We start from the raw sequence: 26,524 nt of genomic DNA, 5'->3' as shown, positions 1-26,524 counted from the left end.
GGATTCGGGAACTGAGATCCTGCGAGATTTGGGCACCAGCCCTCAGGACCGTCACAACTGGTGTATTTCCAACGTGGCCGGAGTGGGAGACCCCCCGTGCAGAGGGCGGGCTGTCTGTGCAACGCTAATAATGCTCCCTTCTCATCGCCCACATCGCACTGACGGCTGGATGCCAGGAGGCTGTGCCACTGACACCCGACAGTCAGGTGTTCTTCCCGCCTCCTCCCTGCCCAGGAAACTACCAGACTGACTGCTGAAACTCCACCTGATCTGTCTAGACAGCCATCATCTTGTCATGGGGTTTGTCACTAATGAGAAAATCCCTTTTCTTGCAAAGATGTAGTGAAACCAGGGAAACAGAAGTTTGGCAACGCTCTAGAGTAAACCAGTCCAAATTAGTGCATCGTCAGGCCTTCTGCCACTTGGCCTGCTACCCGATTAAATATAGATATATCCCCCAAAGCAGCATCTCCCCAGATAGCAACACTAGGGGAGTTTTAAGCTAAGGGTGCACGCATATTCGTGAAGGGGCTTGGGCAGGCAACAGAGTCCAAGCTTTAGTTGATTGAAGTCACAAGAGTTGGAAAAGGTCGACGTCAGGTTCCAGTTGATCTGGTGGTTGAGCATTTCAGGCTAATCATCACCATTGACACAGAAGTTGACATTTACAACTGATGTATTATCTTTGCTAGTGTTACTTCTCTTGCCTGATAACAATCCTTTATTCTTTTGTTCCCTTAAGATCACTAGTTACTGAGACCTGGTCTAGGGCAGGCATCACGCGCAGGCTTAGATCACAGAATGGCTTGGACCAAAATGGCTTCTCTTACGTCAAGAAAGCCGTGCCTGACGTTCTTTCCCCAGGGCTCCCCTACCCTATTTGGTTACAGAACCAGGTATATTATGTCCTTCCTGTGGGTCCTCGAGGACCCAGCCGCAGCAGGGAACCTCCTCCCTGGGTCCTGGCCCGCAGACCGCCCGGTGACCACAGGGAGAGCCGCTTCCCCAAAGGTGACCCTGGGCAGATGCAGGGCCTCACATATCCTCTATGGTTTGGAAGGAAGCCTCCTTTGGCCTCCTCCCGTAAAGACCGTGGACCACCTGGCAGCTGTGGCTCCTTCCCAGATGGCTCAGAGGTTGGAGTCTCTTAAATGCCAAGTGAAAATGAACGAGTTAGTGGCTCAGTCGTGTATGGCTCTTTGTGACTCCGTGGACTGTAGCTTGCCAGGCTCCTCTTTCACGGAATTCTCCAGACAAGAATACTGGAGCGGGTGGCCATTCCTTTCTTCAGGGGATCTTCCCAACCAGGGATCATATCTGGGTCTCCTGCATTGCAGGTGGATTCTTTACCATCTGAGCCACCAGGGAAGCCCCAAAGAGCCATACAAAAAATAAGGGACAAATCTTGAGATGCAGTCCCCAAGCCCCTGCTTTTAGGAAGCTTTTAGCCCAGCGCCAGGACCTCAAGAAAGCTGGCTCCTGCCACCCCGTTTCAAGAGCTTTCATTTCACAGAGGAAGAGAGAGGCTCAGAGAGGGAAAGTGACTTTTTAAAGCTCTCACAGTAGACACAGCTGATGCGCATCCAAACCCAGGTCTCCCCAGGGCCAGGCCCAGCCCCTGGCCACTGTACCACGCAGTCTCCTGGTAGGGACATCTGAAGAAGTCATTTATGCAGGACTGTTGCAGGAATGGGGACCCCTTCCGGGGCCCAAAACTGGGCTCTTGTCTAACACTAGGAAATGAATCGTCCGAGGAGGCACGTGTGCTGACAAAGCAAGAGACTTTATTGGAAAGGGCACCCGGGTGGAGAGCAGGAGGGCAAGGGAACCCAGGAGAACTGCTCTGCCGCGTGGCCCGCAGTCTCGGGTTTATGGTGATGGGATTAGTTTCCGGGTGGTCTTTGGCCAATCATTCTAATTCAGAGTCTTTCCTGGTGGCGCACGCATCGCTCAGCCAAGATGGATGCTGGCGAGGGGGATTCGGGGAAGTGGACGGACACGTGGTGTCTCCTTTTAACCTTTCCCGAACTCTTCCTGTTGGTGGTGGCTTATTAGTTCTGTGTTCCTTATCAGGATCTCCTGTCATAAAACAGCTCATGCAAATGGTTACTATGGTGCCTGGCCAGGGTGGGCCATTTCAATCAGTGTGCTTCCCTTAACAAAATCAGCCGTCCAGCCTGCCACCAAAATCAGGGTTCCCTGGTTAAGTGGTCTGCACTGGCACCGAGCTAAATTCTGAGGGAGGAAATGGGGGCTCAGAGGAGTAAGCTGCCCTCCCTGGGGCGTCAGCAGAAGAAATGGGTCTTCTCACCTGAACCGAGGGAAGCTGGCCCCACGCCCCGGTGTCAGCCTGCTCCCCCAGCCCCAGCTGAGCAAACGGCTCCACTGCCCCACCTGCTCAGAGCAAAACTCAGTGAGGAGAGGCACCTTTGATTCCATTCCTGCACCTCTACCTCCCATTCATCAGCAAGTCCTGCCAACACCCTCCCCTTTGTCAAATGGATGGACTGAGTCCCTGGTTTGTATCAGACACTGTCAAAGCCTTCCCTGTCCTTCCCTGGAGTCTCTCCCCACACTGGTACTCCTCATCACAGCTGTCTCCTTGCAGCCCTCTCCACTTTAGGTTACTTTGGAGTTTCCTCTGCTTGCCCCCGGCTGCTGCCCCTGTCTGTTCACCCTTCTATTCCCAGCTCCGAGAGCCGCTCCCAGCTTTGCAGAAATGCGTAATGATGCGCTGGGCCCAGTTCCAGTCTCTATGTGATCCTTCCTGGTTTGCCCTGGAGCCCAGGGTCTCTAATCCTTTGGAGATCCTTAGTCCAGAAGCCTCTGACCCCCGGGTCAGAGGACACCATCTGTGCCTGTCACTATGGGACGACGTGCTAACGCCACATACAAGCCCGGGGTCTTGGTGCTTTTTGGGGGCTTCCTGTTCCCACCTGTGCGGGCTTGTCTGCAGTCATGCTGTGAGGCTTCTGAGACCCAGGTTATGCCTCTGCTGTTTCTTTATTTTTAAATTCTTACTTATTTATCTTTGGCTGTGCTGGGTCTCTGTGGCTGCGCCCAGGATTTCTCTGGTTGCAGTGAGCGGGGCGCAGGCCTCTCACTGCAGCGGCTCCTCTTGTTGCAGAACACGGGCTCTAGGCACACGGGTTTCAGCAGTTGCAACATGTAGACTGAGGGGCTGTGTTGCGTGGGTTTAGTTGCTCCAACACATGTGGGATCTTCCTGGACCAGGATCACACCAGTGTCCCCTGCACTGCAAGGCAGATTCTTAACCGCTGGACCGCCAGGGAAGCCCCACCTCTGCCATTTCTCTGGCATTTTAGAAGCATTCTGTACATCACTGCAGAGCCTGCCCGTGGGCACACACACCTCTGTAGGGGTGTTTCTGAGACGGAGTCTCCGGGCAGGTGTGTCTTCTTCCTTTGACATTTATCCAGTACTGCCAGGCATTGTCCCAAGGGCTTTACATGCTTTTCTCTTGTAAGCCTCACAGCAGTGTCAAGCAGGTATTGCTCACGTCGTCATCCTCCTAAAGGTCAATAAATGATGCCCAGGGGGACTTCCGTGGAGGTCCAGCGGTTAAGACTTCACCTTTCAACTTGGAGGGGGGGCTGCGGATGTTTCACCCCTGGTCGGGAAGCTAGGCAACATAAAACAGAAGCAATATTGTAGCAAATTCAATAAAGATTTTAAAAATAGTCCTCATCAAAAAAATAAATAAATAAAATGTAACTATGCTTTTAAAAGAAAAGAAACGAGACGCAGGCTCAGTGGCTTTCCGGGGTCACAGAGCCTAGAAGAGGGGGCGCAGCTTGAACCAGCGTGCCTTGTACCTAATGGGGGGCGGGCCGGGCTGGTCTTACCTGTGTGTCTCCTAAGGGTCAGGCTCCCAGGTGTGAGTCCCTTGTGTCTAAGCATCACCTCTGTGTGTGAATCCGAGCTGTGTCTGGGTCCTGGGAGTCCAGCCTGTGTGTGCGAACCCACGTGTGTGTCTGAGGTGGTTGTGTAACAAGGCCGTGCTGCTACCCCGGGGGCCCTGGTGTAGCTGGGTCACACCCTGTACGCGAATCTGGGCGGGAAGGCAGGGCTGCGCACTCGCGCTTGCATCTGAGGACTAGATCTCTGAGTGCGCCCGTGTTCATGCGTCTGAGGGTCGTCCTGTCGGGTCTCCGTCTTCCCCTCTCTGTGCGCCTCTGCCCCAGGGCTCCCGCTCCTGTCTCCGGGTGCCCAGGCCCGGCGCGCGGCGGGGCCGGCTCGGACTACAAGTCCCGGCGGCCCGCGGGGCGCGCGGACGCAGAGGGCGGGGCTTGGCCGGACGCAGAGGGCGGGGCTTGGCCGGACGCAGAGGGCGGGGCTTGGCGGGCGCGGGGCGGGGCTCGGGGGGCGCAGACCCGACTGCGGCACCGTGGCGGCCGCTCCCTCCTGCCGGTCCTGCAGGTGCTGCGGGCGGCCTGGCTCTGCCGCGCCCCGCGCCCCCGGCCTTCCGCCTCGGCCCCTACCGCGGGGCCTCGCGACGCCCGTGCCGGCGATGAGCGCGAGGAGCCGCTATGAGCGCAGGTGAGCGCGCCGCCGGGGCAGACGGGACCCGGGCGCGGTCCACTTGCCTTTGAGAGACCCCCACCGCGGGAGCGGCCCCCGGACACCCCCCCGCCCTCGACAACTCCGCGCCGGGCACCCTCCCGACTCCAGATCCCAGAGAGGCCGGGAGCCCGGGGTGGCTCCTTCCTAAAGACCCGGCGGCTTAGCGCCCGGCGCCGCCGTGCAGAGGGTTAACCAGGGCGCGGGCCTCCCGGTGCGGAGACCGGCGTCAGATGGGAGAGGCGTGGAGGTCGCCGCGTCCGGGCCTCCGAGCGGGTGTTCCTTTGGGCTGAATGAATGAATGGAGCTGGAGGAGCCAAGGGTTCCTCAATCTCAGGACTGGAGTGCCCTGGGGTACAAATGTCACTCCAGGCCTCCAGAGGAAGCCTCAGTGCCCTGGTCCAGGGACCACACCGTCCCTGTCACCTGTCTCAAGCCGTGTGTCTGGAGGCCACCTAATTTAAATCCCGTCTGCTGCGAAGGGGACCAGTAGACCTCCGGTGTTTAGAGAGGGCTCATTTCTCAGCCAAGGGCCACCAACAGCCGAGCATCCTCTCTGCAGCTTCAGACCCTTCAGGCCCCTCCCTTCTGTCTCCCACCTCACTTCCCCAGCCCCGACTCTAGAAAGCAGACCGGCTGAGGGACTGTGGCTCTTGGACTCCAGATCCATAGATCAGGGAGCTCCTGGCAGGTTGTCCCTGACTCAGCCTGGCCCCGGAGAGGAGCTCCTGGGCTGCAGGAGAAGCGCAGCAAGGGAGGAGGCTGCCCTGGGCCTCCGCCGGGTCATCAGCAGGAAACCGGCGCTTCCGCAGGAAACAAGAGGTTCCCAAACGGCTTTGACTCCAGTCCCTCGGCTCTGCGATACTCCTCTGCAGTGCTCTTGGCATTGCCCCGGGGCTGTGGAATCAGACTAGGTTCAAGTCTAGTCTTGACCACTCAGAGCTGTGTGACTTTGGACATGTTAATCAACCTCTCTGAGCCTCATTGAAATGGGGATCCTAATCCTTACTTTCTGAGAGGTGGCTGTGAGGGTGAACGGGAGGAATGTGTTCATTCAGACCCACTCATTTCCAGCTTCTCCCCTTTCAAGCTCTATGAGCCTGGGCAAGGGACCTTGAGGCTGTGTTCCTCAGCTTCCCCAACTGTAAAATGGGATAATAGTCCCTCCATCAGAGGGTTACCTGTGAAGATCGGCTGCTGTTATCGAGAAGAGCAATGCCGTCATTTGTGAAAGTCTTCTCATCTCAAGCAGCTACCAGTCCTGAAAGAGATCAGACACTGCCCTGACCTTCCTGTGCCATCCCTGGGGAGCCTTAGATGCGCGTAGATATAAACAAAGCCTTCTGAGTATTTTGACAGGTGTTCTGCAAAAGCAGGCCCTGAGCTTGACCTTGCTGGGAATCTAGAGTGTTCCATAGATGTCACTTCCTCCTTCAAGCTGCCTTCCTCCTTCCCCAGGTTGACTGGGAGAAGTGATGGGCGTGTGACAGACACAAAGAAATTTCCAGAGGGAACACTGGTTAGACCCTGGGGGAAGCGAGATGGTGAGGGCAGTTCCAGGTGGGCTCTAGTGGGGCCCGTCAAGAAGAGGCTGGTCCCTCAGCACCTGCCAGCTGGCCCAGGGCACAAGAGGGACTCAGTGACCCTTGCCCCGTTGCTTCCCTGCCCTGTTATGTCAGTGAGGCAGCCTTCCCTCACTCATTCGTTCGTTCAGTAGGTTCCAGGCGCTGTGAGCAGGAGTGGGTGACGCCTGGGCAGGCCTGACATGCTGCTCTCAGCGGAGGTGGGAAGTGGGCAGAGAGGACTTGGAATAATGCCCTTTCCAGTTGTGAGACAAGTTGGTGGGTACCACGCTGCAGCCTGGTCCCCAGCACGGCCGCTGGCCTGGGGGCGTGGAGGCCAGGGAATGGCTGCTGAGCGCACAGCTGTGGGTTTTCAGATGGGGCGATGGGAGCGTGGAAGGGAGCCCAAGAAATGGGTCAGGGCGGAAGCCACACCTCCTTGGCAGAGGAGCCAGTGACGCCCTCCTGCACAGGCCACGCTTCAGGAACTTGCAGGCCACGCTTCAGGAACTTCAAACATTCCCTGGGCCAGCTGCCTCAGGGTTACGATCCTGGGGAGGGGCAAGCCGGAGAGGCTGAGGCCCTTGTGAAAGAACCAGGACCACGGTTACCGATGGGAACAGCAGCGATGGCAGGCATGGAGCTGCGGTTAAGAGCAGGGACCCTACGATCACACCCCCTGGATCACATCCCACCACACGCTGGCTGTGTGCCTTTGGGCGACTTACTCCACCTCTCCGGGCCTCAGTTTCTTAATCTGTAAAATGGGGATAAAAGCAGTCCCCGCTTGACACTGGTGAGGAATGAGCGAATCCAAGCGTGTCAAACCCTTGAATGTGCCTGGCCTGTGTCAGCCCCCTTTGTGGTGGTGGTTTGGGGTTTTGTTTTTTTGACCTTGCAGCTTGCAGGGGATCTTAGTTCCCCGACCAGGGATCGAACCAGTGCCCTCTGCAGAGGAAGCACAGAGTTCTAACCCCTGGACAGCCAGGGAATTCCCCCGTAAGGTGCTTTTCCCCTTATACCCGCGGTCAGCCCTAAAGGGGAGAGACCACCCACTCTGCCCCCTTAGGAGGCAGGTCTCTAGGGCTGGCGGGGGCTCTGGTAGGAAGGCCAGCGGGGACTGTGGTCTACGAAGCGAGAACAGGAAAAGGGCTGGGCCTGTCAGGGGCCCAGGCCGGATGGGTCCTGAGCGCCTGGTGTCCTGCCCCAAGGCGAGCTGCCTGCTCCCCACCTGCAGGCACAGACGCACACAGACCCACAGCAGAGAGGAGGGCCGCACACATGCAGAGAGCAGGGGGCTCAGGCCTTTGTCGTCGCGCTGCCATCAGGACGGGCAGGGAATGACGCCCCGACAAGCCTCCCTCAGAAGCCGGGCTGGGCCGGGGCCAGAAAGCAAAAGGGACCACCCCCAGGGGTCTCTGTGAGCCGGGGGAGGCTGACCAGGCCCAGGTGATTGAGAGCTGCAGGCTTCGTGCGTGCGTGTGTGTGTGTGTGTGAGATGATTGAGAGCTGCAGGCTTCGTGCGTGTGTGTGTGTGTGTGTGTGTGAGATGATTGAGAGCTGCAGGCTTCGTGCGTGTGTGTGTGTGTGTGTGTGTGTGAGATGATTGAGAGCTGCAGGCTTCGTGCGTGTGTGTGTGTGTGTGTGTGTGTGAGATGATTGAGAGCTGCAGGCTTCGTGCGTGTGTGTGTGTGTGTGTGAGATGATTGAGAGCTGCAGGCTTCGTGTGTGTGTGTGTGTGTGTGTGTGAGATGATTGAGAGCTGCAGGGCTCTGTGTGTGTGTGTGTGTGTGTGTGTGTGAGATGATTGAGAGCTGCAGGCTTGCGTGTGTGTGTGTGTGTGTGTGAGATGATTGAGAGCTGCAGGCCGTGCGTGTGTGTGTGTGTGTGTGTGTGTGAGATGATTGAGAGCTGCAGGCTTCGTGCGTGTGTGTGTGTGTGTGTGTGAGATGATTGAGAGCTGCAGGCTTCGTGCGTGTGTGTGTGTGTGTGTGTGTGAGATGATTGAGAGCTGCAGGCTTCGTGTGTGTGTGTGTGTGTGTGTGTGAGATGATTGAGAGCTGCAGGCTTTGTGTTTCTGCGTGTCTTTGTGTGTGTCTGTGTGTCTCTGTGTGTCTGTGTATATCTGTGTGTGTCTGTGTGTGCGTGTGTGTGTGTGGCTCTCGCTCTCACACGTGCGCGCGCGCGCTCTCTCTCTCTCTCTCTCTCTCTCTCTCTCTCTCTCTCTCTCTCTCTCTCTCTCTCTCTCTCTCTCTCTGTATTCCCCAGAGACTAGGCCCTTCCTGGAGCTGGTGGCTCCTCCATAGCTTTCTGAGCCGCCCAGTGGCCGGGTGGCTTGGCCGTGGTGGAGCCTGGCTGCGTGTGGGTTTTGGGTCGTGTTGCTGAGAGAGGCTTCAGGCGGTCCAGGCGTGTGCCCTGCTCTCCGATGGTGCCCACTGGCCCCCAGAACACAGGATCTGGGCCGTGACTTCAGGGCTGCACCGTTCGCTTGGGGGCCTTCGTGACTCAGCCTCAGTTCCCCCATTCGTAAGGACAGGAAAGATAAGAGCTCCTCCTCTTGTTGCTGGGGAATGAAAGGAGCCCATTCCTGTGGCAGGTGTGAGCCACTCTTGTCACCAGGAGGTGCTTAATGGACGTTGGCGGCTCTGGCTCTGATCGTTACCATAGTAATTATGATCACCGTCCGTAGGTGGAGGCGTGGGGGCTGGGACACACAGACAAGCAGACTGGTCTGATCTGATGGGCTTTAAAATCCTACCTAACCTCTCTGAGCCTGACTTTCTTCTGTAAAAAGGTGGTAGTTACTGTGCTCACGTGGCAGGGTCACTGTGTTACCCACATAAGAAGGACCGGGAGCAGAGCCCACACGTTGTGGGTCCTTGGGAAACGCTGACCCTCCTGGCTGCCTCGGGGGTTGGAGCAGCTGCAGGAACCCGAGTGTTTGGGGCCAGAGCCCCTGAGGGACTGGGGGTTGCTACAGGATCAGCTGCCTGGGACACCTTGGGTTTGTTGGGTGGGACCTTTGGCTCAGGCCTCTGCAGGGCTCTGTCTGGGGAGGCGGGGAAGGGAGCCCAGAAACTCAGCAGGTTGCTCCCCACCTACCCGGCTTCCCACCCCCTGCAGCGAGCTCTTCCTGGGAAACTTGCAGCTGCCCAGCACCACAGCCTTCGTGCCCGCAGGTCTGGGAGGGGCTCGGGCATTGTCATGTCTTAACAGCTTCTCCGAGATGTCTGGGGACCGCAGTTGGAGAAACCCTGGGAGAGGCTGGGAGCCGTGAGTCCTACCCGCTCCAGGGCCCCAGATCGCCCCCTGTCTGCCTGCTCTGCTAGGAATGTAGCTCTACAGGAGGGGAAGCAGGAGAAAAAGAATGAGTTCTGCAGTAGAAATGCCCACCGTGCTTCCATGAGCCTCAGTTTACCCATCTTTAAAATGGGCCCCTTCCTCACAGAAGGAAGCTGCCCGCTGTTCCTCTGGGCCCTGGCACGTGGTAGCGTCTCTCCTCCAGCCCTGGGGGCTTGCTCAGCTCATTCCCGCCTCCAGCCCACCCCCAGTGATGGGGTTCTTCCTTCCTCCCCCCTCACTTCACCTCCACAGTGAGGCTGCCCTTACATTTTATTGGTCTGGATTCTCAGCGTCTCCTCACGGCCAGGCCTGTGCTGGGCAGGAAGGTTAATCAAGGATGAAGAGCCCTGTCCCTGCCCTTGGGCTGGAGACCAGGTGTAAAGTGGGGCACAGAGCTCCCAGGAAGGCAGCAGCTGGGTGTGTGGGTGCTGGCGAAGCCGGGCGGGCCCCGGGCCCCGACTCTGGGCCACAGCCAGTCAGAAATCACCAGGCGCTCAAGGAAACAAGGCGCTGTGAGCGAGAGCCAGCAGGACGTGGGAACAGGGCCAGGAGGACCCAGGAGGACCCAACTTGCCGGGTGCATTAGCTTCAGTCGTGTTTAAGGAAGGAGGCCAAGCCCTGACCACGGACGCTTCCCCTTCTGCCCACAGACAGCAGCCCGCTCGTGGGCAGCACGCCCGCCGGCTATGGGACCCTGACGATCGAGACATCTACAGATCCCCTCAGCTCCTCAGTTTCATCCGTGGTATGTGGGGGAGGGGCGGGGTGGGGAGGGTCCCGGGCGCAGTGGTTAAGAACCCGCCTGCCGACGCGGGAGACTCGGGAGGCATGGGTTCGATCTCTGGGTCGGGAAGATCCCCCAGAAAGGAACTGGCAGCCCGTCCCAGTGTTCTTGCCTGGGAAGTCCCACGGACAGAGGAGCCTGGTGGGCTGCAGTCGTGACCTGGGGGTTTCAGAGAGTCGGATGTGACTGAACACGCGTGCATGTGGACAGGGAGGGGCGGGTGAGCTCTGAGTGGGGGTGGACCAGCCCACCCAGCTGCCCTGGCCTTGTCCCGTGGTGTAGAGGCTCAGCGGTTACTGTGGCAGTCCATGGAGAGCCATCGGCTATCACGCCGTGGTCTGGATGCTGGCGGGGCTCCCTTTGCTGCTGTTCCGGTGGAAGCCCCTGTGGGGGGTGCGGCTGCGGCTCCGGCCCTGCACCCTGGCCCACGCGGAAACACTCGTCATCGAAACAAGAGACAGAGAGGTGAGCGGGTGGGGGCGGGGAGAGCCTGGAGTGGGAGGGGTGGCAGTGCATCGGGCTCAGGGGTGCAGGAGGCCTGGGTTCCCGGCCCAGCCTGGCTGCTGACATTCTGTGGGGCCTGACGGGCACGTCTCCTCCCCAGACCTCAGCCTTCCCATCTGAGCAGTGGGCAGACGGGGCGTGGCGGGTGGTTCCCGGGAGGTCCCCTGCATCCTTGATCCCTGCCTCCTCCAGCGGGGACCACCTGGCCATGGGGTGGGGCCGGGGAGGGGAAGGATCGCTTCCAGACCGAGTCCACGCCTCCGTGTTCCAGGATAGCTCGTGGCAGCTCTGTACGGTCCAAGTGCAGACGGAGGCCATTGGCGCGGACGGGTGAGGCAGCCGTGTCCCCCTTCCCAGGAGCCCTGCTCCCGCTCTCCTCCCATGAAGACGCCGACCCGGGCCTCCTGTCCCAGGGAGCGCGGTGACTGGGGACAGGCGGGTGCTGGGCCGGCCCGGGGTCCACAGTAACCCCAGCCTCTCCGCAGCCTGCAGCCACCCCCACAGATGCGGGCAGAGGACGGCCGGAGCCGGGCGGCTGTGGGGGCAGAGCCGGAGGATGCCTGGAAGGACACCGCGCAGCTCCACAGGCCCGAAGAGCGGGTACGTGGACGGCTGGGTCCGAACACGCCCTGCCCGTCCCGGGGCCGTTTCACACCCTCTGCGATTAGAGCTGGCCTCCACTGTGCTCCGGGCACCTCTGGTTCTCCTAGGAGGCCAGGATACTGGCTGATCACCTTTTTTATCTTGAATTAATTAGTTTATTTTTTATTCATTTTTTAAAATTAAGGCTGCGCTCGCCCTTAGTTGCAGCACGCAGGCTCTCTTCGTAGTTGCCTGACCAGGGATGGAATCCCACCTCCTGCGTTGAGGGCGAGGGGTCTCGGCCATTGGAGCCCCAGGGAGCCCCTGGTGGGTCACCTCTTTCATTCCCACCCCTCTCCCGGGGCCCCTGCCTGCCGCCTGCCCCCCAGGCACACGCCTCAGCCCGGGCCCCCGTCCGTCGCCCCCACGCGCACACCCTCCTGGGGCTGCCCCCCACGCGCACACCCCTCTCTGTGCCCCCTCCAGCGGAGGCTGCGCTACTATGTCTTCCGGGGCCAGCGCTACGTCTGGATGGAGACCCAGCAGGCCTTCCGCCAAGTCAGGTGGGCACCGCGGCGGCGCTGGGCCGGGCAGAGGGTGTGGCGGGGGGCAGCCCAGGGTGGACTCCGCTCTCAGCTCCGGGCCTCGGCCCCCTGTGACCCCGGGAAGGTCACGGAGCTTGTTAGGGCCTCATGGTTTCTGTTTGTAAATAAGTCGTGAAGGGGATCCTGGCCTCGAGTTCCAGAGTTTTTCTGAGGTTGTTTATTTAGGGCTGTGCTGCATCTTCGCCGCTGGGGGCGCTGTTTCTAGTTGGCGCGCACGGGCTCCTTAGGGCGGAGCCTTCTCTTACTGGGGAGCAGGGGCCTGGTTGCCCCGGGGCACGTGGGGTCTTCCCTGACCAGGGCTCGAACCTGTGCCCTCTGCGTCGACAGGAGGGCTCTCAACCGCTGGGTCACCAAGGAAGCCCCATCCTAGCGCTGTTTGGAATGTAAAGCACGCGCTTGGGTGCAAGACTTGGCCCAGCACCCGGCGGTGGTGGCAGCGCCGCTGTGAGCAGACTGCCCGCCCTGGACGCGGACCTCCTGGCACAGAGCGGGGTCTTTGTAGCTGCTCTGCCACCTATTAAGGGCTTGAGAAACATGACCTCTAACTAAACTTTATGTCTTAGTTTGAGCCCGGAGAAGCAGACCCCAAGACAGGATTCAGGTGCAGGGAAGCTGGAAGGTGACGCCAGGAGACACCGGGGTCGAGGCAGGGAGAAGGCAGCGGAGGGGCTCATCGTGGGCGCCCGGGGTGCAGGCCTTGGGGGCCCCTTTGAGCCAGTGACACACACAATCCTGGGGTGCCCTCACCCAAGGAGCAAACCAGGGGGCCATACCGGTACTCTCTTGGCTGTTACTGGTCGCGGAGTCCGCTAACTCGGGCACGATTCCGGCCTTCCTGGGTCCTGGGCAGGGCGTGCTCACACAGCCAGGAGGAGCCCTAAAGCCACGACAGGTGGTTGGTAAAAGGCAGCGCCGCCCAGAGGTGAGCGCCCAGCGGGCGTGTGGATGCCCCAGGAGCCTCCGCTGCGAGAGGAGAATAGGAGTCACTGCAGTGTTCGTGGCTCAGTCTGTGCCAGGAGCCATCCAAACGCTGTGCAGAGCTTACCCCATTGACCCCACCCGCAGCCCTGGGAGGTGGTGCTGTCTCCGGCTCCATCCTGCATCTGAACATCTGAGGCCAGAGAGGCTAAGTGACCTATCTAAGGCGGCATCTTTTTTTAATGTAGTTGCTTTAACAAAACTTATGCCAACTTTATCTATATACATATGTATTTCAAAATCAGAGCGGCAGGCACACAACCTGTTAACGCAGGACTGGTAACGATGCTTAAAACGTTTTGCAGCGTGTTGTTTTCCACTCATTCTGGCATTGATGTCAGTAAATAAGCGCGGCACTAAACGTCACTGAACAATAGCAGCTGTTGTCCCTGCTAAGTATTCTCGTCACCTCTCATTGTTTTTCTTGGGTGACAGGGTTTGAGGCCCGATCAGAGGAACAAAAGGGGAAAGTTAGGGCTTCCGTAGTGGCTCAGACAGTAAAGAATCTGACTGCAATGCAAGACACCTGGGTTCGATCCCTGGATCGGGAAGATCCTCTGGAGGAGGGCATGGCAACCCACTCCAGTATTCTTGGACAGAGGAGCCTGGCAGACTGCCGTCCATGAGGTGGCAGAGTCGGACACGACTGAGCGACTGACACGTTCACTTCTTTCAGGCCCAGAGTTAGTGGGGGATGCGCTTTCTCCCGGGGGCTGGGGTGGCAGAGGTGGGCCGGGAGGGGGGACAGAACTCAGCCCCCGCCGCCCGCTCCAGCCCCCCTCCGCTCCCACAGCCTGCTGGACCGCAGCCGCACCTGTGACGACCTCCGCCGTGCCAGCGCTGGCCTCGGCCTGCAGGACCACACTGTGAGGTAGGGGCTGCCTGAGGGCCGGGCCTCTGTAGCCTGCTGCCAGTCTCCTGCCTTCCCTGGCCTCGGTCTCCCCGGCTGTGAAGTGGGGTGCTCCATCCCTGCTGGAGGGTCCAGCTGCCACTGCCCACCCCGCACCTGACGGCTCTGTCACCCTCTTACAGGAAGGCCGTCTACGGCCCCAACGTGATCAGCGTCCCGGTCAAGTCCTATCCCCAACTGCTGGTGGACGAGGTAGGGCTGTCCCGGCCTCGCCCCAGCTCTGGCCCTGTGTGACCTGGCCTGGGAACCTGCCCTCTCCGGGCCCCTTAGCAGAAGCAGGCCCTGCCTGTCGCCCTCTTCTCCGCAGTGGAGATGACTCAGATCCCGCCCTGGTCAGCTCAGGGAGAGGGATCGGAAGTTCTGGTCCGGGCTGGGCTGAGGCCAAGATACCCCACACGGCCGGGGCTCCCGCTTCACCGAGAGCTGGGCTCCAGCGCCTGGGTCCTTGTGTGCATTGCCCACCTTCCTGCTCCAGCAGCCTCGCGGCAGGGACGCGTTTCACATGCGAGGAGCCGGAGCTTCAGAGGGGGGAAGACACGGCCAGGGTCACACGGGGACAAAGGGAAGCCAGTGCCGGACACACCGAGAGTATGAGCTGACACAGCCCTTGAGCTGGGGCGGAAGCCGCAGAGACAGAGGGGAGGCCCGGAGCGCGGCCTGGTGCGGGCCATCAGCCGCACGGGGCGTGGGGCGTCAGGCAGAGACCCGTGGCACGGTGGAGCTGGCGGCGGCAGCCTGTGGGGCTGCCCTCACCCTCATGTGACAGGCGGACGCTGTGCGTTGGGGGAGCCTGGCCTGCAGACCTGTTTTCCCCTTAGAGCAGAGAGCGGGGCCAAGGGACTCGGGGTGGGACCGACCAGGAGACGGGCCTGGCTTCCGTCCTTGGAGCCGTCGGCCCTCCGCTCCGGGGCTGGTCCCCCCCGGGGGCCCTGGGCCCTGGGCCCTGACGCTGCCTCCCCGCCCCCCCAGGCACTGAACCCCTACTATGGGTTCCAGGCCTTCAGCATCGCGCTGTGGCTGGCCGACCACTACTACTGGTACGCCCTGTGCATCCTGCTCGTCTCTGCAGTCTCCATCTGCCTGTCTGTCTACAGGACCAGAAAGGTGGGTGGGCGGGGCGGCGGGGACGGGGTGGGCGTCCCGGGACCTCCACCCACCCGTGCCCTGCTGTCCGCCTGCCCACAGCAAAGCCAGACCCTGAGGGACATGGTCCAGCTGTCTGTACGGGTGTGCGTCTGCAGGCCCGAGGGAGGTAAGAAGTGCGGGAGGAGGGCGGCCTGGAGAGGGGAGGAGGCTGGGGGAAGGGAGAGGCTGAGGTGGGGAGGAGCCGGCGGAGGGGAGGAGCCAGTGGCCCCCGGCCCCGCCCTGGCCCCTGCTGACCCCCAGCTTGCCCGCAGAGGAGTGGGTGGACTCCAGCGAGCTGGTGCCCGGAGACTGCCTGGTGCTGCCCCAGGAGGGCGGCCTGATGCCCTGTGACGCGGCCCTGGTGGCCGGCGAGTGCGTGGTCAACGAGAGCTCCCTGACAGGTTAGCCCCTGCCCCTGGCGCTGCGCCCCCCCAACCCGCTGCCAAGCTCCTCTGCCTTTCAGAACGGTCCTAGCTGGAGCTTTCTTTCCCCTTTGCTCTCAGGTAACCGTCCTGACCTCACCCCTTCCCGCCCCACAGACCCCAGGGGAGGCCGTGTTGCTCTTCTCCAGCAGCCGGCTTGGGGCTGGAGTCAATCTCTTTGGTGGTTTGAGTTATAAAAGTAACACAGCTGGTTACAAGTAATCCCAGTGGACAGACAGCAGTGCCTTACCCCGACCCTGGCCCCCCAACTTTTCCCGGCTCCCTGGAGAGACGGTTCCTGGACTGAGACCGCCTCACTGTGCCTGGGTCTTCTGCGCGCTCTGGGCCTCAGTGTATCTCTCTGTAAAATGGGGGCAGTGACTCCTTCACACGTAGTTAGAAGAGCTGAATGAGGCCCAGGACTTCCGTACCAGTTCTCTGCTTAGGGCTCGGTCTGGTCGGTGGGGGGGCTGCCTGGGCCTCACACCACGTACCCCCCAGGGGAGAGCATCCCAGTGCTGAAGACGGCCCTGCCCGAGGGCCCGGTGCCCTACCTCCCGGAGACCCACCGGCGGCACACACTTTTCTGCGGGACCCTCGTCTTGCAGGCCCGGGCCTTTGTGGGGCCCCACGTCCTGGCGGTGGTGACACAGACAGGTGTGAGGTGGAGGGCCAAACAGGGATGCCAGGGTCAGCAGCTGGAGGAGGACACAGAGGCGGGCGGGCCGGCTGGCTGCAGCGGGATGCCAGGGTCAGCAGCCGGAGGGGGACACAGAGGCGGGCGGGCCGGCTGGGCGCAGCGGGATGCCAGGGTCAGCAGCCGGAGGAGGACACAGAGGCGGGCGGGCGGGCTGGGCGCAGCGGGCGGGACCTTGGCGAGAAGGAAGGAGCCCCCTGAGGGAGGGCAGCCCTGTGCTCCCCAGGAGGCCCCTGCGCGTGGGAAGGGGACCAATGTCACCAGATTGGACTTCTTTTCAGCCAAAGCTGCAATCTAGATTTGAAGTAAACCACCCAGCTTGTAGCTGGTGTTACTTACTGATTCTGTGTTGAGTAAACCTGTCGGGCAGGAGCTGTGGGTCCCCAGCTGGGCGATCGCTGACCCCGGAGCTGTGGGTGGTGTGGGGGCAGGCCGCGTGACCCCTCCTGACCCCTGCTTCCCTTCCCAGGGTTCTGCACGGCCAAGGGGGGCCTGGTGAGCTCCATCCTGCACCCCCGGCCGCTCAGCTTCAAGTTCTACAAGCACAGCATGAAGTTCGTGGCCGCCCTCTCTGTCGTGGGTGAGTGGCCCCTGCACCCTGCCCTTTGGGGGCACTGAGCCCCGGCCCAGCCCCGCTGAGCCTCTCCTGTCTCCCCAGCTCTGCTCGGCACCGTCTATAGCATCATTATCCTCCTCCACAACCAGGTAAGCCTGGGGGCTGGGGGCGGTTCTGGGGGGGCCCAGGGCCCACGCCGGCTGGCCCTTGGCCCTGACAGCGCCTCCCGCCAGGTGCCCCTGGGCGAGATCGTGATCCGGGCGCTGGACGTGGTGACGGTGGCGTGCCGCCCGCCCTGCCGGCCGCCATGACCATGTGCGCGCTCTACGCCCAGAGCCGGCTGGAGAGCCAGGGCATCTTCTGTGTCCACCCAGCGCGCATCAACCTGGCAGGCAAGCTCCGGCTGGTGTGTTTCGACAAGGTAGGGGCTGCGGGGACGCCGACATCACAGCCAGGCCCCCCCACACACACCCACACACCCCTCACCCTGCAGTGCTGACCGAGCGCCTGCTGTCCCCACTGCCAGCCCGTGGGCCCTTCTCTGAGCACCGGCAACCGCCTTGTGTCCTGGGATGGAGACACTCAGAGGTGCCCTCCACCTGTGTCGTGCTCACGGTCTGAAATGCAAAATGTGCGATATCACCTAATTTGTTTGAAGACCACTGAGGGCCTGCTGGGTACCAGTGTGCATGCTAGGTCGCTTCAGTCGTGTCCGACTCTGTGCGACCCCACGGACCGTAGCCTGCCAGGCTCCTCTGTCCGTGGGATTTTCCAGGCAAGAATACTGGAGTGGGTTACCATGCCCTCCTCCAAGGGATCTTCCCGACCCAGGGATTGAACCTGTGACTCTTCTGGCTCCTGCATTGGCAGGTGGGTTCTTTACCACTAGCGCCACCTGGGAAGCCCCTGGGTACCACAGGGGATCCGGCAGTCAGCCCCTCAGAGATGTGCCCACCACCAGGATGAGCGAACCAAGGACCATGGAGAGCTGCAGCTGGCGATGGGCTCTAGGAGGGAAGAGATGGGGTACGTGGGAGGAGGCAGCGGGGGGACGCCCTTAGAGAGAGAGGGCAGTCAAGGCTCCTTGAATCCCACATGATCTTTGAGGGGTGGCCCCCACCGCAATGAGAGTGGGGCTGGCCCAGCGGAGGGGATAAGCCGTGTGGCTCCTGGCTCCTTGGAGGAACAGACTGTGGGAAACAGTGAAGAGACGAGACCCGCAGAGCCCTGACTGATCAAAGGCTGGCGGGCCCTGGTGAGCAGGCTGGACATTATCTGCGCAGTTGTTTTTTTGGCTGCGATGAGTCCTTGTGGCTGCGTGCTCTCTCTTGTTGCAGCGAGTGGGCTGCTCTCTCACTGCGGTGCCCAGGCTTCATCGTGGGCCGTTTCCTGCCGCACCGCACGCTCCTGGGCACACTGGCTTCAGTACTTATGCCACACGAGCTTAGCGGCCCACATCATGTAGGACCTTCCCGAGCCTGGGATCCTCGCGCTGGCAGGCGGGTTCTTATCGCTGCACCCCCCAGGGAAGCCCCGGGTGTTATTTAAACTGAAAGAGTGGAGCGTGGTCAGATCGCAGAGCTCCCAGGCCCGTGAAAGGGCCAGTGTGGAACTGAGCCGCTGAAACACGGTGCGGAAAATGCGGGAATCCTTTCACCCCATTCATCCATTCATTCATTCCTTCATCTCCCTGGGAGCCCGGCACAGCCAGGCCCTCTTGGTGCCACAGTGGACAAGTGGCGGGGTAGTATCCCTGGAGGGAATGATGCCAGACAGAGAAGCCCCAGGGCTTGGTGGGGCATCCTGGCTGAGGGGCCTGCTTGATCAAAGGTCTGGAAGCACAGAGACCTCTTCTGGCTCCAGCCCTGCCTCCTGGGGCTCCCAGGGGCCCCCCTCACCGGGGACACGGGCGCCCACCGCCACAGGACCAAGCTCACCTAGGACTTGCCACTGACCCGCCCTCTTGCCCCCTTGCAGACGGGTACCCTCACTGAGGACGGCTTAGACGTGATGGGGGTGGTGCCCCTGAAGGGGCAGGAGTTCCTGCCGCTGGTCTCGGAGCCCCGCCGCCTGCCCATGGGGCCCCTGCTCCGGGCACTGGCCACCTGCCACACCCTCAGCCGGCTGCAGGACACCCCAGTGGGCGACCCCATGGACCTCAAGATGGTGGAGTCGACTGGCTGGGTGAGGAGCCCAAGCAGGTTGTCCCCCTGCCTTTGGGCACCCGGGCCAGAGGGTGAGCCCACCTCGGCTGAGCCCCCTGATCTCCATTTTTGGGACTCCCAGGGCGTCTCTCTCTTACCCACCACCAAGAACAGCAGTGGCCACGGCCTGTGCCAGCCCCATGCCAGCGCTCTGCTGCAGGGGCCTCATCTTGTAGTGGGGGCCTAAAAGCTGCCTCGCCGGGAGGAAGCGGGGAGATTTGGAGTAACGTGTCCAAGGTCACCAGCCAGCTTGTCAGTGGCAAAGCCGGGGTTTGAACTCGGGTCCTCCCCACTCCAGAGCCCACGTTTGTGACGTCTGTTCCGTCCGGCCTCCCATCAAGGAAGTCCTCCATGCTTCTAACTCGAGTCTCTCCTACTGTCTCTTTCCCGGGGCCAAGGGTTGGCTGCCCCGCCCCTTGATCCCCACATCCTCTGCCTGCCTCCCAGGTCCTGGAGGAGGGGCCAGTTACAGACTCGACATTTGGGACCCAGGTTTTGGCAGTGATGAAACCCCCGCTCCAGGAGCCCCACCTGCAGGGCATGGTGAGTCGCGGGGGCGCCCGCGGGGCATGGGGTGTCGGGAGCCCACCGGTCAGCCCTCAGCTACCCTCCGGTCCTGCAGGAGCCCCCGGCGCCCGTCAGCATCCTCGGCCGCTTCCCCTTCCTGTCGGCGCTGCAGCGCATGAGCGTGGTGGTGGCCTGGCCAGGCGCCGCCCAGCCCGAGGCCTGCGTCAAGGGCTCTCCCGAGCTGGTGGCCAGCCTCTGCGACCCCGCGACAGGTGAAGGGGGCCCCCAGGGTTCCGGTCGGAGGGCGCCCCCCCCGGCCCCGCCCCCTGACCCACCCCTCCCCCGGCAGTGCCCGTGGACTTCGCCCTGAGGCTGCAGAGCTACACGGCCGCGGGTTACCGCGTGGTGGCCCTTGCCGGCAAGCCGCTGCCCGTCACGGCCAGCCTGGAAGCCGCTCAGCAACTGCCCAGGTGGGGACCGAGCGCCCGCCTCGCGCTCGCAGAGCCAGGCCCGGTGCCCTGCGGGGGCTGGGGAGGCGCGTGGCCCACGGCCTCTGACCCGGGCCTGCCCCCCAGGGACGCTGTGGAGCAGGAGCTGAGTCTCCTGGGGCTGCTGGTCATGAGGAACCTACTGAAGCCTCAGACGCCGGGCGTCATCCAGGCTCTGCGCAAGACCCACATCCGCACCGTCATGGTGACAGGTAGGTACTGCCGGCGGGGTGGCCCCGAGAGGGCAGGGTGCCCGGCATCCGCTCTGGGGCGTCTCTGCTGGGCTCCTGCTCCCGGTCTGGTCCTCTTCAGACATTTCAAGTATCGTCAACTCTAAGCAGTAGTTGTCACCCCAGCTGACAGAGGAGGGAGGTGAGGCTGGGCAGGAGTGACAGCCTGCGGCCCACCGGCTGGGTGAGCACCCCTGAGGGCGGAGGGGCAGGTCAGCCCCGAAGGCCTGTTTCACGGAGGAAGGAAGAAAGACTCCAGCCAGGGTGACACGGAAGGACGCAGTGGGTTTGTGTCCTCCCCTGGTCCTCCCAGCCCTACACACACACACACGTATACACACCCACAAACATACACACACACACGTGTACAGACATACACACAGAGACAGAAACAGATACACAGACACACATGTACACACACACATGTACACACAGAGACACACACACACTCTCTTCCCAGCAGAGCCCCAGCATCACACGGTGCATGTGGGACTGACCCCGGGCCCCGCCTCTCCTCAGCCCACTTCTACACGTGAGCTGGCTCCCTTCCTGGCTGCGCGTTGTTTCCGGGTCTCGGGTTCAGGCTGTCGCTGGCTGCAGCGAGCAGGGCTGCTCTCTCTGCAGTGCGCGGGCTCCCGTGGCTTCTCTGAAGAGCACACGCTCTGGGTGCCCGAGCTTCAGTGGTGGCAGCGCTGGGCTCAGTGGTCGCAGCTGGCAGGCCCCAGAGCGCGGGCTTCTGTGGCCATGGCTTGTGGGCTTAGTTGCCCCATGGCGTGTGCGACCTTCCCAGACAAAGGATCAAACCCGTGACCCTGCGTTGGAGGCAGGTTCTTATCCACTGGACCACGGGGAAGCCCTCTCCTAGGACCTTTGACACAGTCTTATAGATGAGGAGACCCAGGTTCAGAGACCTTGGTGCCCTGCCTGAGCTCGCTCAGCCGATCGTAGTGGACGGAGTCCGTCCAGCCTCAGTTTTCCCAGCTATACACGTTAGGGTTAGGATGGCCCCCCAACGGCGGCCGGACCCTGACCCTGCCCCGCACCCCCAGGGGACAACCTGCAGACGGCGGTCACCGTGGCCCAGGGCTGTGGCATGGTGGGCCCCCGGGAACGCCTGGTTATCGTCCACGCCGTGCCCCCAGAGCAGGGCCAGCGTGCCTCCCTTCAGCTCCAGCCAGTGGAGTCCTTCGCAGCCACGAACGGGGCCCAGGTGAGGCTGACCCCGAGTTCCAGCCACAGCCCCCCACGCCGCCACCCCCATGTCACCTGCCCCAGCCCTAGCTCTCAAGAGGAGCAGGGGGCGCTGAGCTGACCTTCCCGGGCCCCCAGGGTCCTGACCTGGCTGCCAGCTGCACCATGGAGCCAGACCCCCGGTCCAGCCACCTGGCCCTCAGCGGGTCCAGCTTCAGTGTCCTTGTGAAGCACTTCCCCAAGCTGCTGCCCAAGGTAGGCCCCCGGGGTCCCCCGGTCACCCCACCCCCGCCGTGCTCCGCTGCCTCCTCGGGGCCGCCTCAGCCCCTCCCTCCTCCCCGTGCCCCCAGGTGTTGGTCCAGGGCACCATCTTTGCCCGCATGGCGCCTGAGCAGAAGACAGAGCTGGTGTGTGAGCTGCAGAAGCTCCAGTGAGTGCCTGCGGGTAGGCCGAAGGGGGCGGCTGGCCCACGTGTCCCTGCTCCCACCCTGGGCGTTAGGGAGCCCTCAGCTCGGAGAACTCCGCGGGCACCCCTGGGTCTGTCCTGCTAACAGGCACCCCAGCCCTTGGTATCTGCAGGGGACTGATTCTGAGAGTCCCTGCAGATACCGAAAGCCACAGGTGCTCAAGACCCGTATGTAAAGTGGCCAAGTGCTGTCCACCCTCCGTGTGCGTGGATTCAGGCCCCGCGGCCGTAACCGCACCTGTTCACTGAGCACACAGCGCGCCGTTTCCCGAGCATTTCCCAGGCACCCTGCGAGCAGGGGGTGCAGCCAGCCCCCTCTCTGCCTGCAAACTCCCGGGGTGGGGGGTGGTGTCCCAGCCACAGAGGCCCCTGTGGGCCCAGAGCCGGCGGGTGAGTCGGGCCGCCCACCCTCCTGTCCCCACCAGGTACTGTGTGGGCATGTGTGGGGACGGCGCCAATGACTGCGGGGCCCTGAAGGCGGCGGATGTGGGCATCTCACTCTCCCAGGCCGAGGCCTCAGTGGTCTCCCCCTTCACCTCCAGCGTGGCCAGCATCGAGTGTGTGCCCATGGTCATCAGGTAAGGCAGGCCGAGCGCCGGCGGGGGCTGGGAGGGGCTGGGCGGGGCCTGGACCCCGCACACCCATGCTCGCTCCCCAGGGAAGGCCGTTGTTCCCTGGACACGTCGTTCAGCGTCTTCAAGTACATGGCCCTGTACAGCCTGACCCAGTTCATCTCTGTGCTGATCCTCTACACGGTGAGCGTCTCCTGGGCCCTCAGCCGAGGGGCGAGGAGTCAGCAGGTTCTGGTAGTCGGCATGGCTGCAGATCCTGCTCCAGCCGCGTGGCGTGGGCACTGTGGGTCTCAGCAGTGAGGATTGTCTGAGATGGTGAAAGCGCTGAGCCCCTGGTGCACAGTAGGTCCTCAGAAACCAGAGTAGCTGTCCTGGGCTCGTGTTTTCCCCCCATCCCCTGGGAGACCGAGACAGAGCTCAGGCTGGGGTGAAGGAGGCGGTGGCCTCTCTCCCACGGAGCAACCTTTCCCCACGTGCCCTGACCCAGACCTCAGTTGTGCCCCCTGCATCCTGCCAGCGGGCATCACCCCCTCTCTGCTGGGAGCACACGCTGAACACCCCCTGGAAGCAGGTGACGCCGCGGGCGGCGGAGGCCTTGCGCTGGCTTCTGCCCTGTGTCCACCCGCAGCCTGGGGAGGGCGGAGGGCAGGAGCTGTGAGTCCTCTAGGGCTGCCTTCAGGCTGGGCGCTCCCATCAGAATGAGGCCACCCAGGTCAGCGGGCATGCCTTCCCCAGACCCGTGAGGGGCTGCAGAGAGGCAGGGCAGTGTCCACTCCATCAGACCAGCAGTTCCCAGAGCCGCGAGGGGCTGCGGAGAGGCGGGGCACCAGGACACCTCCCGCAGCAGGGCTTTTCAGGGCAGGGCGGGTCCTCCTGGCAGACTGGAAGCTGTCCTGCCCCCTCTCCGCCGGCAGGTCAACACCAACCTGGGCGACCTGCAGTTCCTGGCTGTGGACCTGGTCATCACCGCCACGGTGGCCGTGCTCATGAGCCGCACGGGGCCGGCACGGGTGCTGGGGCGGGCGCGGCCGCCCGGGTCCCTGCTGAGCGGGCCGGTGCTCGGCAGCCTGCTGCTGCAGGTGGCCCTGGTGGCCGGCGTGCAGCTGGGGGGCTACTTCATGATGGTGGCCCAGCCCTGGTGAGTAGCGGGAGCCGGTCCGCATCCCCCCATGTCCCGTCCCCTCCCCTGGTTCCCTGACCCTGGGCCCTGTGCCCCCAGGTTCGTGCCTCTGAACAGGACCGTGCCCGCACCGGACAACCTGCCCAACTACGAGAACACGGTGGTCTTCTCCCTGTCCAGCTTCCAGTACCTCATCCTGGCGGCCGCTGTGTCCAAGGGAGCGCCCTTCCGCCGGCCTCTGTACAGCAATGGTGATGCGCTGGGGGGATGCGCTGGGCGGGGCGCGCTGGGGGGATGCGCTTGGCGGGGCGCACGGGACGGCCGGCTGGGGGGCTGGTGCCCTCAGGGCCCCTTTACCTGACGCGCTCCCCCCCCACCAGTGCCCTTCCTGGTGGCCCTGGTGCTCTTGGGCTCCGTTCTGGTGGGCCTCGTCCTGGCCCCCGGGCCCCTGCAGGGGCCACTGACGCTGAAGAGCATCACCAGCACCCCGTTCAAGCTGCTGCTGCTGGGCTTGGTTGCCTTCAACGTCGTGGCGGCCTTCATGCTGGAGGTGGGGCCCGGCCCGGGCTGGGGCTGGGGGGGCTCTGGGGGGCCTCGGCCTCAGCTGCTCCCGCATCGCCCTGTCCCTGCAGAGCCTGCTGGACCAGTACCTCCCGGGTTGCCTGCGGCAGCTCCGCCCAAACGGGCCTCCAAGAAGCGCTTCAAGCAGCTGGAACGGGAGCTGGCGGAGCAGCCGTGGCCGCCGCCCCCCGGGCCCGTGAGGTAGCGCCCCCTGCCGGGCCCGTGTAGTAGCGCCGCCAGCCGGGCCGTGAGGCAGCACCCCCTGCCGGGCCCGTGAGATAGCGCCCCCTGGCCGCCACGTGAGGTAGCGCCGCCAGCCGGGCCGTGAGGTGCCGGCCCTGTGAGGCAGCGCCCCCTGCTGGCCCCATCAGGTAGCGCCGCCCGCCGGCCCGCGCCCTGCACACTGGACCTGCTGCCTCTGAGCCTCCGCTGGACCCCAGACCCCCTCCGCCATTCCCCCCGAGGCCTCACCTTCCCGCCTCCCCCCAGGGAGACGCTAGCCATCCACATCCCCCACTCCGGACATTCCATGTAGATGACAGCCACCGCCCCAGGCAGAGCTGCTGTCAATGTAGCAAATAAAGTCCTCCAGTTGTCCCGGCCGTGCCTGTCTCCTGCCTGACACCACAGACCTGGGTCCCCCCGCGTGTGTGTGCTCCTGGCATCCCCTGAATTTTTCAGATCACGGTGGACCGTGCCCCTTCTGAGCTTCCGGGTCCTCTGACAGTCTGACAGTAATATTTCTAGGTCACGTGCGTGCCCAGTGCTCTGTTCAGCGTTTCTATGTATCGTCATTTAACCCTTACGGCTGGGGAGCACCGTTCCCCCCCTTCCTTCGGGTTTTAGTTTTGGTCATGCCACGCAGTTTGCAGGATTTTAGCTTCCCAAACAGGGATCAAACCCCGCGCCCACAGCAGTGAAAATACCAAGTCTTAATCGCTGGACCACCAGGGAACTCCCGGTCCCCCTTTTACAGACACGGAACCTGAGGCTTAAAGGCCGTGCAGCAGGTAGAGCCGGGACCAGGTCGCTTTGACCCCAGAGTTCACGCTGTTAACCTTCCTACTCTCCTGTGGAGGCAAGAGAGAACAGGGTGTCTCAGACGAGTGCCAGCACCTACGAGGCGTTAACTGGGGCAGCTCCCTGCTTTCCCAGCCGCAGCATCCTGGGCTGTGTTTGTGGTCCGGTCCCTCCCTCAGATGGACTCAGGCTCAGCTAGAACCACGTGCACCGTCCCCCAGGAGAGGGTGGGTGCTCCTGACGTCATCCCAGCGGCAGGCGAGGGGGGGCGCCCTGGCCAAGCCCCGCCCTAGAGATGTGGCCGGTCATCTGTGCTGGGTGGGGCGACAGGAAAGAAAAGCCCCTCCCCAGCCTTATTACTGGAAGCCATTGTGCACTGCCCCCCCCACCCGCAGCTTGCCCTCGTGGGAGTTTAGTGAATGTTAACTCAAACCGAGAACCAGGGCACGGGGTGTGGAGAGACAACATGTGCCACCAGGGGCACCCACAGACCCTCCGCTGGGCGCTGAGTCTCAGCGGCGGTTCAAGTGGCAGATGCTGCTCGGGGGCCAGAGGACACCGCCAGGCCTGGGTGTGAGTCCCTTCTGCCCCTAACTGGTTACTCCTGCCTGTGCCGGACAGTCACGTGTCAGGCACAGCGCCACAGTGGAGAACAAAAGACATGAGCTCTGCCTGGGTGCAGTTTATAAGACATGACGTGAGAGGCGGGCAGGGAAGGGGCAGCTGTCCAAGGAAACAGGGACGAGAGTGCCCTGCCTGCTACCCCGCCCCGAGTGAGCTGCCAGCTGTGTTCGTGTCCTTAAGACAGAGGAGTGTGCAAGCAGTGGAGGGCCTGGGAGTCAAGATCTAGAGGCAGTAGCCTGGGGCTCAGTGTCCCCCTTTGTCAAGCCTGGTGGTGATTTAGTCACTATGTTGTGTCCGACTCTCGGGACCCCATGGACTGTAGCCCGCCAGGCTCCTCTGTCCATGGGATTCTCCAGGCAAGAGCACTGCAGTGGGTTGCCACTTCCTTCTCCAGGGGATCTTCCCCACCCAAGGATTGAACCTGGGGCTCCTGCACTGCAGCAGGATTCTTCACCCGCTGAGCCACCAGCCAGAGGGTTCCTAGTGGGATTGCACCTGGCAGCAGGGAGGGGCTTAGGGAGGGCAGGGAGGGCTGCGCTGGCCGCTGGGCCAGGGACAAAAGTCCCCACTGCTCTGCCATCAGCGGGTGGGGGCACATAGTTATTCATCCATCATTCATTTGACAAACCAGCATCTTGGAACTAATAACCCCTGCAACGGGTTCACTCCCTGCCTGATAGGACTCAGAGTCTAAAGGACAAGCAGCCTAAGGAAAGGAAAGGCGGCCTGAGGACGTCTCGGCCCCCCTCCCAGCCAGGCCTAGACCCCTGTGACCAGGCAGGAGACCTCAACCCCCACACCTGGCTCGTCTCCCAGGAGAATCCACTGTGCATTCGTTTATTCTTCCACAGATGTTTACTGAACAGCTGCTCTGAGCCTGGCGCCGTGCCGAG

General features: G+C 62.4%; 1 protein-coding gene across 1 annotated transcript; it reads left to right on the top strand.

The window, feature by feature from the left end:
* The first annotated feature begins 4,369 nt into the window (after positions 1 to 4,369).
* Positions 4,370 to 24,583, top strand: ATP13A2 (ATPase cation transporting 13A2). The gene is given in 31 exon segments (XM_070382009.1): positions 4,370 to 4,560; positions 10,136 to 10,230; positions 10,552 to 10,734; positions 11,045 to 11,103; positions 11,259 to 11,373; positions 11,842 to 11,918; positions 13,732 to 13,809; positions 13,971 to 14,040; positions 14,818 to 14,952; positions 15,034 to 15,100; positions 15,246 to 15,374; positions 15,897 to 16,052; positions 16,562 to 16,672; positions 16,751 to 16,797; positions 16,882 to 16,927; positions 16,930 to 17,069; positions 18,626 to 18,832; positions 19,300 to 19,395; positions 19,475 to 19,631; positions 19,709 to 19,829; positions 19,935 to 20,059; positions 21,127 to 21,287; positions 21,407 to 21,523; positions 21,619 to 21,698; positions 22,160 to 22,312; positions 22,393 to 22,489; positions 23,221 to 23,444; positions 23,526 to 23,677; positions 23,807 to 23,976; positions 24,059 to 24,098; positions 24,101 to 24,583. Coding segments are annotated over 31 exon segments (3,510 nt in total). The 5' UTR covers positions 4,370 to 4,550; the 3' UTR covers positions 24,193 to 24,583.
* The last annotated feature ends 1,941 nt before the right edge of the window (positions 24,584 to 26,524 follow it).

The sequence above is a fragment of the Bos mutus genome, chromosome 2, assembly GCF_027580195.1.
Source record: "Bos mutus isolate GX-2022 chromosome 2, NWIPB_WYAK_1.1, whole genome shotgun sequence".
NCBI classification, from domain to species: domain Eukaryota; kingdom Metazoa; phylum Chordata; class Mammalia; order Artiodactyla; family Bovidae; genus Bos; species Bos mutus.
Note: the sequence above shows the minus strand (reverse complement) of the source record. Positions and strands in the feature narration are given on the sequence as shown.